Source organism: Monocercomonoides exilis (genome assembly GCF_001643675.1).
Source record: "Monocercomonoides exilis strain PA203 chromosome Unknown scaffold65-413564, whole genome shotgun sequence".
Classification (NCBI taxonomy): Eukaryota; Preaxostyla; order Oxymonadida; family Polymastigidae; genus Monocercomonoides; species Monocercomonoides exilis.
The window spans coordinates 142,193-157,037 of NW_027150610.1; the positions used below are offsets into that span (position 1 = coordinate 142,193).

At 43.9% G+C, this 14,845-nt stretch overlaps 1 protein-coding gene across 1 annotated transcript; it reads right to left on the minus strand.

The window, feature by feature from the left end:
• Window positions 1–35: 35 nt before the first annotated feature.
• MONOS_4504 (putative Ubiquitin carboxyl-terminal hydrolase family protein) lies at window positions 36–14,810 on the minus strand (the record flags this gene model as incomplete). Its single annotated transcript, XM_067874582.1, has 5 exons — window positions 36–13,405; window positions 13,647–13,817; window positions 13,954–14,300; window positions 14,636–14,719; window positions 14,771–14,810. 5 exons carry the CDS (start codon window positions 14,808–14,810, stop codon window positions 278–280), a joined length of 13,770 nt encoding a protein of 4,589 aa, XP_067719170.1. The 3' UTR covers window positions 36–277.
• Window positions 14,811–14,845: the final 35 nt, after the last annotated feature.

The following is a 14,845-nucleotide window of genomic DNA, read 5'->3' on the forward strand; positions in this document are numbered from 1 at the left end:
ATTTACAATCTTTGTTTTATAATCGGTAATGAAGTTTTTCTGTTATTTTTTTATTCTGTTTTTTTTAGTGTAAAAAAATTAAATAAAAAAAAATTTTTTTTTCATAGAATAACATTCGTTTTGCTTAAAATAATACTGATGCTATTCTAAGAGTGCAAACTCCAAAACAAAACGTGTAATGAACAAACATGAAAGAAAATTAAAAAAGGAATTGCCACAATCAGTAAATGAAATTTTGGTTGGAAAAACAACAAAAAATTAAAAAGATAGAAAATGTTTAATGTTGAGTAAATTCAGCTGAATCAACAGCAATATCCGGTTGTGCAAATGACGTGATGATTGAGTCGAGGACAATTAAGGAGTCTTCTTGCAGCTGAGGATCCATTGGCAATGTTTTTATCATGTCAAACACTTTCTTGATTATTGCCAGGCGTTCTGCGAACATTCCATTGACAAAGCGATGCTTCTGAGGGAACAGTCCAAGCGAAAGCACACAATTCCCAAGCAGCGCAATGGAATCGCCAGATGCCTCAGATTTGACTGCAGAATGAGAGTCGCTGGCCTCTTTTGATGCCTGTTGCAATGTGTCAAGCAAATAGACAAGCAAACTTTGGACGCTTGAAATTAGCCGAAGAGTGATGCTGTTGTTTTCTGAAAATGCAACTTTCTCCTCCCATTCTGCCTCAGACGGGAACGGAAGTCTAAAAACGTGATACAAAAGAACTGGGTTCTTTGTGACGCTGTTGAACACAAACGGAACAAAGGCTCTTGACGGTGGACGGTAGACCGTTAAGGGATCAATATTTGACTTCTGCAAACAGGACATGTAATAACTATTGATAGTCTGGTACATTTCCACAATTGCACTTTCAATTGGAGTGAGAGATTCAGAATATCTCCTGCAATATTCGGCTTTAGAATCTCCCTTTTCTTTCTCTTTCTTCTCTTTCTCTTTCTTCTCTTTAACTTTGTCCTTCTCTTTTTCTTTCTTCTCTTTCTCCTTTCTTTTCTCTTTGTCTCCTTTCTCTTCATCTTCAACATTTCCAACACTTAAAGTATTTGATTGCATGAGATTGGACTGTTTATTCAATAAAGTTTTAAAATCAAGATAAGAAACAACTGGAAGCTGTTGTTCAGCTTTCAGCACTTTGTTGGCTTTGTCAGACTCAGTCATAAAATATAGAACCACCTCTAGAGTAATCAGAATTCTTTTAACAACAGCAAATGAAGGTATATGCTGAATATTAATCTTTAACATATCCGGATCATCCAAGTAAGTGCAGTCAAGCCATGCTAGATGCTTGAATTGTGAACTTCGCTCTTTAATCATCCCCACAACCTTCTCAGCCATCTGAAGAACAAAATCAACCAAATACCCACACAACTCAGTTGCCAGGAGCTCTTTCTCCTCGTCGCTCGCTTTGTCATTCGCAAGAATAATCATAGACTGGTCGACGTCTGTGTAGCACAAAGATTCTTCTCGATTTTTGTTCAAAGTTGGTGGAAGAAATACTGGAATGTTTCCTGATAAAGAGTCATTGTATTTAAATGCTAAATCGAGTTCGGTAGTTAAGCAATTGAACATGATGAACAAATAAGGAGGATCATTTACAAAGCGTGGATTGGCATCAGGCACAACTGGAAGAAGGCAACGCAGAAGCCTCAGCGATTTGATGCGCAAAGCTGTTTTCGTGCGACAAGAGGTGTGAAGAAGCAGCGACCAGATGAAGTTTCGCAGAGTGCAGTTGAGTGGAATGACTGTGTGATTTTCATCGATCATAACATTCGTCAGATGGTGCAATGCAGGAACATCCAACTGTGGTGTATTTGTTTGTTCACAACAAATAATCGATGATACAGAAGAAGGAGAAGAAGACGATGATGATGATTGAGAGCACAGCAACTTTGAATCGTGATAGCTATCGAGTTGCTGACTGATCATAAGATGCGACCTTAACCTATCTTCACTTTTGCAAATTAGAAACTTCGAAAAGAAATGAATGAAACAGTCAACAATGTCAAAATACAGAAACTGTTTTGATGTGCGAGGAGGCGGATTTGGAGAAAACGAGAAGCAATGCTGCCCAAACTGATGAGAAATGGCATATTGCATTTTTTGAATTACTTTTTCACCGTTCATTTTCGACAGTATAGTCAGATATGAGTTGGGAAGTTGACTGTTTGTTGGTCTGGTGAAGAAATAGTTCATGCAGGTTTCAATGTGTGGTGTAAGCATAATACGCAAGTTGGGGTTCCTCTTCAGCCCAACCCGCATTTCACTCGGGATTTCTGAATCCTTTTTGAAGATTGACAGTGAAAGAGGAATAAATCCATGCTGATCGTCCCACATTGTCTTTGATGTGGACGGATTGGCAAGACATAGCTGGTGCTCGATGGGGAAGAAGCAGTCACCTAGAAATCGAATGAAAAGTGAAGAGTTTCCTTCAGCAACTTCGCCACTCTCATGGAAAAGCGCATTAAAAACGCAATACGAATAAATTGGATATCGAAGAACAAGAAAGTTGACGAATGCAAAAATGAATGCTTCCCTCAGATCGTCGTGGTACACGGCATTGTACACAATCAGACGCACCCAAGTTGGCATGTCCACTTTCTCAAGAAATATCCCCATGAATGTGTTGTCCAAAATGCTGAATAGCAAAAAGAATTGAATCAGCCCAGATGTTGTAAGAGATCTTATTGATGTTATTCTCGAACGTCCCTTCGAGTGAAGTGCATCCAAATATTGAACCAAGAAATTCATAGACGCTAATCCCCTGTTGGCTTTCCCCTTCTTTTTAACTTCTTTTGACTTTCCTTCAGAAGATAGATGCTTGTCCACCTGAAGGATAGTGTCCTTCACTTCCACTGCATATTTGTATGATACAAACGAGAAATAAAGAAGTAGATGGATAATTTTCGACATGTTCTCTGCAAGTGTAACATCGGCCTCTTCTATTTCCATTGATTTGAACATGAATTTCACAAGAGCAGTGAAAAAGGACTCATCGAATGGAAGTGTTGATACGTTCAATTCTTTGCTTTCAGGTGGTGCCTTTGAATGATGAACACAGGAGATCATCCATATCAGCACACAGCAATAGCAATCGATATTCGTCGCTGCCATTTCTATTTCTGAGTTATCCTCGCGATTCATGCTTTCTACTTGAAGCATAAGATGTTTGAATAGCAATCCTGCAACGGTGCTGTCAAGCTTCGTGTATTTCTCCTCCTTCGGCGTGTCTGTAATGTAGAAGTGTGTTGGGAACTGAGCATCAACTGTTGTTGATGAGACACTCTCAAATGTGAAGCTTTCTTGTGTAACATCTGTATCGAAAAGATCGTCTTTTTCCAGAAATGATGCTTCACGTGTCCAAGTGACCGTTGATTCAAAGCTCGAGGAAGGCAGTGCAAATGAAAACTGACTCTGTGCTGATCTGTCAGCAGAAAGATCGGTTACACTGCCTGAAGAAAGAGCATTTTCTGATCCATCCGAAGCTGCTGCAGAAAACGGATCTTCTTTCTGTGATGATAGAAGCATAGGATGAATCTGCTCTCCCATAAACAGTGGCTGCTCTGCGGTGTTTCCTTGTTCCACAAGAAATGGGGTGATCATCACTTGCCTCACGCAGGAAGGAGCACATGCAGCGTCTGCCACGAACTGCGGTTGCGAAATCAGCGGATGCTGCACAAGTTTCACTTCCTTCTCAGCCACGCAGCACCGCAAGATGCGTGCCACCCCTTCGCGAACGCGCACAAGCGGATATTGCAGCAAAATCTGCGAAAGAGTCTCTGCCATCTTATCATCTCCACACAACGCCAAAGAGAGTGCACGATCCTGCAGGCATGCATTGCTCACAGCATACAGAAGAGGAAGGGTCGCATTTACCAGAAGAGGTGATTTCTTTGGAATGGAAACAGGAAGCGATTGCAACAATTTGTTGAGCGAATGCAGGCAGATTGGAAGGATTGTTTCAGAAACAGGACAAGAAGATGCTGATGAAGACAAAGAAGAAGATAATGATGATTCATTGCATGAGGAAGATGAAGGCATTTCCACTTTCGTCCTCACAACATCCAAATACATTTGCATATTATCCGGATTAATATCTTCTCCAAAAATTACAAAGCTCCATGGATCTTTGAGAAGCCATTTCAATCCTGTTGCTTCAAACAGCGTATTCTCTTCTTTTTCCTTCAAATTCTTTGAAATTGGCTGAAGTAATTGAGGAGCAATCTGCAGGAACCGTGCCATTGATAGTGAGCACAAAGCAGCAACATGATGAGGGGCCTTTGTGGAAGCGAGCAGCTTCTCCACAAGCGCCTGAGTCAAAGGTGATGCAAATGGATGTGAATCAATGGTGTTGCATGAGGTCGATGTAAATGATGAAGGAGGAGGCGGCAAAAGCTCATCTGGTGCAAACATAGGTGTTGGCGGTGTGTTCAGAGCAGCAGTGTAGATGAACGCTCCCTGTGGAGTCAGCCTCGATGGTGCATTCTGCAGACATGCAATCAGGGAAATGAGTATTGCTGTGGCAGTTTCTCTGGAAACAGCGGGAAATGGTGTTGATTCAATGGTCTTTGGATCAATTGGATAGGGGCTATGCAGATGCTTCACGAACAAAGACCAGCCATATTGCGGCTTCTGGTCGCAGCATAAAAAGTCATGGCAGCGCTGCAGATAAGATGCTGATAGAAGGATGGCAGACACAATTGGCGATAATTTGCATGCATCCCTTAGAAAAGAGAAAAGCGGAATTAAAAGCGGAGCACGACGCTGCTTTGCTGGGATAATGTTGAGGAGAGTGGTGAAAAACACTGTCAATTCTCCAATTAGCTTCGATGCTGCATCTCTACATTCCTTTGGTGATTGCTTGGTTGAAGTTGATGGACTTATGAACGCATCAACAGCACGTGTGATAGCAGATACCACCTCTAAAAGCAGCCTCAGGAAAGACAAGCGCATCTGCACATTCTCGCAGCGGAAAAGCAGCGACGACACGATTGACGGTGTGACCGCAAAGTCTGTTCCAAGCTGTGAATACTCAGTTGACGAGAGATGTGGTGTGGATGTTCGTGGAGGAGCTTGAGATGAGGAAGAGGAACTTTGCTGTTTCAGAATTTCTTCATATGGCCTTGCATGTGCCTTTTTCTTCCGTGTGATGCACAGCTGTCTCAGCCTATTCTCATCTGACACCATCTGTTTTGTGAAATGCCTCAGCAAAAGCAGAGACAGACTGGGCATTGAATGGAAGAGTGGCTCCAGCTCATTGCACCACAGAGTAAACTCCATTTTCCGTGTGGAGTGTGAAAAAGTGTGCAGCAAATATCTGATCCACACAGATAGTGCTGTTGGAGTAATGCTTTCTTTCTCATTTGATGTTGAAGCTGAAAGCAATGGAAGTGGAAGGGGCATCGAGGCTATTGTCAGCTCATTGTGTTTGATGATTGACAGCATCTGCTCTGCACTGTCCCTCCGTTTGACAGCCAAGCACTTTAGTTCTGTCATCACCTTTCGCACAAACGCAAACAGCATATTGTTGAAGATCTGTTGCTCTCTTTCTTGCTCCGACTGCCTCTTGTCTTCCAATTTCGCAATCGCTGCTGTGTCTGAAAGTGCAATTCCTTCTGCTTCCAATTGCTCTGATGACAGAGGTTTCCTTAATACGAAACGTGGAGATGGATAAGGTGGCTGTGGATGCATTGGGTAGAATGGGAATGCCATATTTGGTGCATATTGTTCTTTCAATGTTCTTTCGATTTGCCAATCGTCAACTGGTTTTATTCGTTCGTAAATAAGAAGATATGCCGAGTGCATCTTCTGCTTCTCGTTTCCTCCGCTCATGCCATCGGGAATCATTGCCGTTGCATTTGTCGAAGACATGTTTCCACCATATGAACGATCAGATAGTGTTTTGGGATCAACAGGGAAAACAGACGAGTCATTGAACTCATACCACCGGTAAGGTGCTGCTCTCTCTTTGATAAATGAATAGTAGTGTCCTCCATGGGCTGTACCGGAATGGCACACTATTCCTTTGAGCTCAAACTTGTAATACTCTTTCGGCCTGAACAGCTTTTGTGTTTGTTCCGGTGTCAATGGCATCCCTCTACTCAAATCATCTCCAAAAAATCGCCCTTCAGTTGCTGCTTTGGCATTCACGTAGCACGCTTCTGGAGTCAGCCCATTATCTGCAGCCACCATTGACTCGTACATGTATGGTTCGAAGTCTAACTGTTCTTCGATGGGAAACTTGAAAAATGAGTTAATCTTTGTTCGAACACCTGTTTTCGCATCAAAGTCAAAACGTTTCAACATAATGAAAACAGTGTTTGGCAGATCTTTCAGAGTCGATCGCCGTACCACATTCACCATCCCTTTGTCCTTCTTTGCTTGTGCACACGCCTCACACGTGAACCCACTAACACAACTTCCACTCACCATCGCCCTCAGCGCTTCTTCAATCGTTGACATCCCTTTCACATCCACTTGTAGTGAAAAGAAGCCATCTGTCTGTTCTGCTGTGTGTCCTCGCTCGCATATTCGTGTGTTCTGTACTCTCCCTCGAAACAGTCTCCGGACGAAATTTGGCGCTCTGTGAATATCCAAATGTGACTCCAGTTTCTCCACCAAACATGTGAAGAACTCATCGAGATCGCTCTGCACACCTGCTACCACCCTCCTCCGGTCCTGATCTCTGTATGCATCCAAAAACGCATTCAGTTCAATCGATGAGTGGTTGAATGGATTATCCTGCAATTCTGCAAAAAGGAATCGCATTGCCTTCCAAACATCCGCATATTCTTCCTTCTCCTCCGCCGTCACGACAGATGCACGTTTCCTCAAGATTTCCTCCTCTTCCACATCGAATGCAGGTGTCATTTTATTCATCACTTTCAGTTGTTGTTTGACAATCTGAGCAGGCGGACTCACAACCATTTGTTCCTCCTGGTTTTGAGGGAACTCTGTTTTTCCATCCCACATCAAGAATGTTGAACGAAATTGAGGGTGCATAAACAGCTGGGCAAATAGAGAAATCATGTAGCACATGGTGTTTGGGTTATGGATGCCCCGATATTTGCCTCTTCCTCTGCTCCATGGTGACGCTATTGACATTGCAGAGATATTGAATGCAGAGTATTCATGTTCATCTTCCAGCTGCTGCAGCTTTCCCAGCAGCCCAATCACGCACCTTCGATTAACATCACTTCCGCGACACAATGTGGAAATAACTTCAACAATTGAGTTTCGCGTGACTGGGTCATTTGACACAGCTGAGACATCCAAAGATTTACTGCCCGCCGAATTAGATAAACCATCCACATTTGAAAAGCCGCTGAACAATGTTTTTGTCCACAGGAATGGAATAAGTCCGTATCCAGTTTTCTTTCCAGCAGAAACATATCCAAAATATTCTTTCAGCAAAATCTCCTGTTTTCGTAATTCTTCTGCAGCTGTACCATCTGCCTGTTGCGTCTTTTTTTCTATGCAAACAAACGTAGTGTTCATAAATACTAGTAATGGTAGCAATGGAAGCATATTTTCATCTGACGATGAGCCAGCCAACTGTATAGACGGTGCTGATGATGATGAAGATGAGGATGCAGAATCAGAATTGGTAGATGCAAATGAAGTGGAATACAACTCGGCCGGAAATGTGTAATGGTATTTGTGGTGTGTCTTGATGAGAATTGCAAGCACAGCCATCAAACGATGTAAAGAAAGTCCACCAGGTTGCATTGCTATCTTCATCTTTTGAGAGTCCATGAAGAACTGAAGCTTTTCCATCAATCGAGCAAGCATATTCGACAGAAACGCTGAAAATCGTTGGATGTGTAGCAGAGTAGTGGCCGCAGCAGCAAACGACATAAGAGCTGAGCTTCCATCCAAAATTGATGATGTCAGTTGCGCAATTGCACTTTCTTCAAGTAACATGCTCGAACAAGGCACCTGCAGGAAGATGGACTCCAGAAGTTCCAGTGTGAATGGGCGAACAGCTTCTTCGCAATGGCTGAATGCAAACAAAAACACCAGAAGGAAAGGTTCGAATGACGCTGACACAAGATACTGTGACAGCTCTTCAGGATAGCTCTGCACAGCTGCACACAGCATCGCAAATAGAGTGCACAAAATCTCCTGCCGCGTATCCTCTCCAATGGACATGACTGAATAGCTGCCTTCCAACCCAGGCACCCTCCCTTTCGGTGTGTACGTGTTCACAATTCGCATCGCATCCACAAACGAGAAAACAGTTCGTTGAGGATGTGGTTCATTGATGGATGCAGATGATGGCAGTGGTATTGCAGAAATGTGTTCAAGATGGCTCTGCACAATTCCCTCAAACTCTGTTGTATCTGAGAGGCATTTTTCTATTGATTCTTCGGCAACATATGTAAAGAAGTTCAGCATCCTGAAGTGGTGCGAGGAATGCTGGTATGCCTCGATTGTTGCTGCAATTGCGACTGATGCAATATTTGTGGGTGTTAGCTCAGAATGCAACTGAACAAGCGGAGTATCAATGCAATGATTCAATGCCAGTGGAGAGTGCAAAAGTGGAAGTTCAATCGCAACATCTTCTGCAAAATACACAAACAGCTGCATCAATCGCAAGATAAATAATATGCGCTGCCCTTTTCCTGGCTCCAATATAGCTAGAGGCAATGGAACATAGCATTTTCCTTCATCTGAAAAAGTTGCATTGATAGTCTGCACAACAGCTGGCACGTGCAAAAGGGCATATTCCAACGTGTTGCGGAATAGTGGAAGTGCAGAAAGAGAAGGTGACGCACCAAGCTGTGCTGAGCCAGCAGACTGTGTTCCCAGCACCGAAGTTGCCCGCATGTCCAAAATAAACACAGAAATAAGTCGGACAACAAGAGCCAATGTTGACGGAGGAAGAGGCTGCAAATCAATCTCGTTTTGAAACAGGGGTGATTCCATTAAAAGCGACAACAGCGCACTCAACCCTCCGCTCAGCACAAACCTCAGCCTCCAGCTTTCCACACTATTGCCTTTGCACATCTTTGAAATGCAACCAACTTTTCCTTTGTTCATCTGCTGCCACACCTCTCCAACAGATGCATTCACCTGCTCAAATGGCATCATTCCCTCTGTCTCCTCCACCAATGCCTGCAAATCGCTCAGAACAGATTCTGTGCGTTGGATGGCCTCTGCCCTTTGATCTTCCGAAACACCCACATTCAACAGAGGAAGAAGAGCCAAATAAGATGTGTTAATATTCGCCTGGAGAAGCTGTGGACGAGCCGTTTCTTTAATTGGCATTGCACTCAACAGCAGGTTGCATAGTGGGCTCAATTCTTGTGCTCTGTCAATGATTGTCTTCAGATGGTGTGAGGAAGCTGCAAAAAGGGTTGATGCTCTGTACGGAATGGGAATCGACTGTTGTGCTTCCTGAAGAGCAGCCTGTCTGTTCGTATTTTGGAAGCAAAGCAGATTCTGCTTGTTTACAAGAGGATCAGTGCGGTCGTCGATTTTGACACGGCTGTTGTAGTTCATAATACCATAAGCATCCCCATCGTCTATCTCGACCTTCACTTTGATGTCCTTCAGCTTCTTCACATCGCCTACGATGAGGCTGAGTGCATCAGTTGACTTGGTAATGCCCTTTCCCTCGAACGATAGCAGGATGCTCGATGCCTTCTCAACCTGAAGCTTCTCAGCAATCCGCAGCCTCAGACACTGCACACAATCGTCAGCAGCCAGCAGAATGGGTGTCTGCCCGTACGGATCAACAGAAAGTGTTGCGTTGAGTGCACTTGCCGAGAACGACGACAAAGGTAGGTGGATCTTCATTGCCGGGTCGATCAGCACAGGTGTGAGGCCGAGCAGGCGATAGAGCAGCCACAGCGCATTCTCCACTCGCTGCTTGTTGGACGCTGCACTGTTGCCAAAGCTGCCGTCTGCGCCTGCATTTCTGAATCGCTTCCGCAGCTGCTCAATTCCAAACGTCTGCTGTGCTGTCCCTCTCGTAAAGATCGACACCTCTTTGCTAACATACTCCACACATGTCTTCACAAAGCCGTTCTGTTCTTCCTGTGGTGGCAGTGCATTTGGCATCAGATTCACCCACTGAGACGAGCAGGCTGTGTAGGATGTCACTGCTGGCTGGCAGAGCTGGATGAGGATGTCCAGTGCTTCGTTGCTGTTGGTGAAATAATCAGATTGTGAGACGAGCATCATACTTGTGGGTACAACAATTGGCCAGTTGAATGCTAAGTTGAACAGGGCATCACACCCTATCACTTTCTCCCCTGTCCGCACAAAACAGTCTTTCCCTCCGATGTTCAGCACAGCCAGCGTCTGATAGCCCTGGTTGGCTATCAGCAGCAGCTCCTTCACCCAGTACAGACTGGCTGCACATTCCTCCACCTTTGTCGTAGGCATCGTGCTTTGTGTAGCTGCCTCAGGCGGCTGAGTGAACGGGAACACTTTGAACAGCCGGGTGATGGCGCGTGCAACCGCCTCGTTCTGTCTGTGGTGTGTTCTGTCGGCGTCTGTCAGGAGAGACTGCTGCGGAGCACCCGAAAGAGGCTTCTGGTGTGCACTGCTCTCTCTGAGGAGCTGCCGGGCAGTTGCTGTGAGAGGCGTGTAGTGTTTGAAGAGCACATTCACAGCAGACTTCATCAGACGCTCCTGTTCGTTTTGGGTGAGCGACATCTGAAGCATCGAGCTGAACAGAGACTCGATGGTGGACAAGGGAAGAATCTCTTCATGTTCTTCTTCTTCTTCTTCTCCGCTGCCTTCTGAGAGCATTGAAGAGGAAGAAGATGAAGAAGAAGATGTTGATGATGAGGCAGATTGCGAGGAAGTTGGGGAAGATGAGGATGTGGAGGACGAAGATGATAAGGAGGAGTTAGATGAAGTTGAAGTTGAAGAAGAAGATGAAATTGACGATGATGATGAAGCAGACGCAGCTGCTTGTGGATACGCATCATCTCCCAGATGTGCAATCTCCTTCTGCAAGAGCAGATCAAAGATGTGTGTCACCACCTCGTTCTGGTGTGTTGTATGCTCCTTGTATGTGTAGAACCCAATCAGCAGCCCTTCCATCTCTGCAGCCATCTTCGGCACAAACCCATCCAGCGATGTGCCCACACACCTGCAGATGTTGTCATCCTCTGCGTAGTTGGCAGGAAATGCCTCGATCTTCCACTTCTGCACTCTCCTTCTGAACAGCCGGGCACTCCTGGCGAGTGTGTCTGCCCATCCTCTCTTGTGCAGCACAGCCAGCGTCTGCTGCAGCGCTGCCTCGTCGCTGTCGTATTGCGCTGCCGCGTGGTAGGCAGACACGAGCGAATCAAACGCCATCAGAAACTGCGTTGTCCCATCTCCATAGCAGAAGTTCTGATGTGTTGATGTTGATGAAGATGATGATGATGATGATGATGATGATGATCCTGATAGAGTGGATGAGAATGAACCAGAAGAAAAACTGCGCGAATGGTGAGATGTTTGAGCAGTGCTATCAACACGAAGAGTCTCAGGAATGTCTGCAGAATTCAGATGGTTTGGATGAAGAGGAAGACTTTCTGCATTTCTATCATGGAAACCAGAGGGCAATGAAGAAGAAGAAGATGATGATGATGATGATGGCATTTCATTCAATTCTCTAAGCGATGCCTCCATCTTCATTCCTTTCCCCTCTCCCTCTTGCTCATTTTCCTCATTTTCAGCAGACAGAATGGACTGCCTAATGAAAGTGATGCATTGCTCCATCATCGCCTCGATCATTTCTGGTTCAGACGCCTTCGCACTGAGCTGGGCAAAGCCCGAGATGACAGCAGAAAGAGCATCTGGAGAGAGAAGAGACGAAGGATACTCGTCTTCTGGCTGAGTGGAAGAGGAAGAGGAAGTAGAAGAAGGATGGAGAAGTGGCTGTGCAGAAGGGAAGTCACGCGACTGGATGAGGAACAAGATGGCATCGAAGACAGACAAGAGGAGGTCTTTGTATTTCCGCACTTCAGCATCAGAGAGGATGGAGAAGAGGAGGGTGATGTCTTCTTTGGTGATGGTGACTAAGTCTTTGGCTGTTATCACGTGTTGAGAAGAGGATTCAGATGTGTTGGGAGAGGAAGAGGAAGAGGAAGAGGAAGAGGAAGAGGAGGAAGAAGGCTGTTGATCAAAATCTTGTGATGATGCTGCTTCTTCTGAAGTTGGCTGAGAATTGTCTGAAGAATTTGGAGGTTGAATAAGAGAAGATGTTGGCGAGATGATAGACTCGAGCTGAGGAGAAGAAGAGGAAGAGGAGGAAGAGGAAGAAGAAGAAGATGATGAGGAGGAGGAGGAGGAGGAGGAGGAGCTTGATGAGCTAGATAATTCAGGAGATGTTGGATAACCAACATTTGATTGCATATCACCAGCATTGTCATCTGCCTGTCGTTTCTGTTGCATCAAAGCAGAGTCCATCTGAGCTTGTTCAACAGAAGAAGAAGAGGAAGAAGAAGATGATGATGATGATCCATCAATGATGCTGTTTGTCTGCTTAGCGATGATCACATTTGCCAGCTTCTCCAGCTGCATCTGCAGAAGTACCACTTTCTCTTTGACCGGCAAAAACTTCGCATTCAAATCGGCTTCAGTGACAGACATATCCACCTGCTGTCTGCTCTTCTTCTTTGCCTCTGCAGAAGACAACCCAGACGACAATGAAGAAGAAGAGGAATATGACGAAGAAGAAGAGGAGGAGGAAGAAGAAGAAGAAGCAAATGCCGAGTCCTCCATGCCACTCCCGCTGCCGAGTACATCCTGCTCCTCCAGTGCCCCTGTCCCATCAAGCGCTGCAAGCTCGCTCAGATCGATCCCTGCCTCCATCTCAAACTGCGACTCCTGCTCCGCCATCGCCCTGGACGCCTCCAGCGCCGCCTGCAACTCAGCGTCTTCGTCTCCCAGTGCTCCTTCGAGCATCCCGTACGGCTGGCCTGGCTGTGGCAGCATCGACTGCAGGCTGATCATGGCCATCTGCGTGTCCTCGTTCAGGCTGTAGTACTCGGCAAAGCGCTGGATGATGTTTGTAATCTGCGCCACACACACCTCGCTGTGGATGAAGAAGGGCTCTGCCTGGCGTGTGATGGTCTCAATCACCTGGGCGATGCTGCGGGTGTTGTCTAATTCGCGTGTGCCGATGAAGAACGGGTCAGTTGCTGCAGACGCCATTGGCATGTCGCCCATCTGGATGATCCCGTTAGGATTTCCTTTGTTGTTCATCAGGATGTTCGGCTTGGTCGAGATGTAGTTTTTGGCGAGGGTGTCGAGGACGAAGGAGTACATAGACAAGCCAATGCAGGACAAGTGTGCAGACGGCTGGGAGAGGAGAGAGAGAGACATGTTCAGATAAAAGCGGTCGGCAAACATTTTGTTGTATTGGATCAATTGTTTTTGCCCGTACTGGATAGAAGGAGATGGGTGGTTTTATTTGTCATTGTTCAATAAAATAAAATAAAATTAAAATTAAATAAAATAAAATAAAATAAAATAAAATAAAATAAAATAAAATAAAATAAAATAAAATAAAATAAAATAAAATAAAATAAAATAAAATAAAATAAAATAAAATAAAATAAAATAAAATAAAATAAAATGAATACAGAAACAAAAATGATCGAAAGTCAAAGCAGTACAATCACACCTGTGTATAATGGACGAAGCTCTCAAGAGTCTTCACGATGTTTTCTATGTGGTGGATTCCTTTATTTGGAGGGATGTTCTCGTCAGAAGCATTTGCAATAAAGAAATCAGCCATCCAGACAGACATTTCGCGCGCCCACTGAAGAATGTTCGTGTTATATGTGAATGCACACTAAGCACAAGTTGCGGTTCGATTTGAAATCGCAGGCAAATAATCAAATTATTGATGGAAGAAAATAAATAAATAAAGCAAGTTGCAAATAAAAGGCACAATATGAAATTACAAATGGTGAAATATCAGATCATACAAGTTTGAAAGCTTTCAGCATTCCATAAAGCTGAGGATACGTCGGAAGTTTAGCACTTTTTCCTGAATTTCTCCATCTCCTTAAAACTAAATTTGATGCGAAGGTTGAAAATTTATGTTTCGCTAGTTTATCTGCAATCATCAAATGAACTTCACATCCAGAGAACCATGAATAAACTGCTTTTTGATCCATCAAAGGGCGTATGTGTTTTTTGAATGCAATGCGTTCTTGTGACCTTTCTTTTCTGCGCTTCTTTTCTTCGGCTGTCATAAATTTTGACAAGTTTAATGGACAAAACAGCCCAATGAACACATAGCACTCATAAAAGTTTTCAAAAGATTTTGCCACTAAAAGAATTAAGGATAAAGATTTCCTTATAAATTTTCGAATGTTTTCAGAATTTGCTGTAGTCAAATTTCTGATATCGCAAACATAAGATTCAAAATTGTTCATCTTGTGAAGTAATGAAGAAGAGCAAACGTTAAAGACCGGATTTTTTTAACTGCTACCTTTATTTCATTAAATAATATAAGAAAAATTTCTGTTGATATTTTTGTGATTTCACTCTCCGATCTCAAAGAAATAAGAGGATATAATTGAGCAAGTCCGAAATCGAATACTTCTAAAAATAATTCAAAATTATAAAGTGCATAAATACTAATATAAATGCAGTTATTCAAACCTGTGTTGTCTGATTTCAATGATGGTGTCACATCCTTGAGAAAATTTGTCATTGAATCAACGGATGCAAAAGCAGCGTGAGCACCTTATGAAAATAACAATCAATTAAAAATAGGAGCAATCACGAATTGCACACGATTTTTAAATTGAGAAAATTGCCCTTTTTCGTAAATCATGAATCTGTAGGTCAAAAAATAAAAAGGAGCTGATC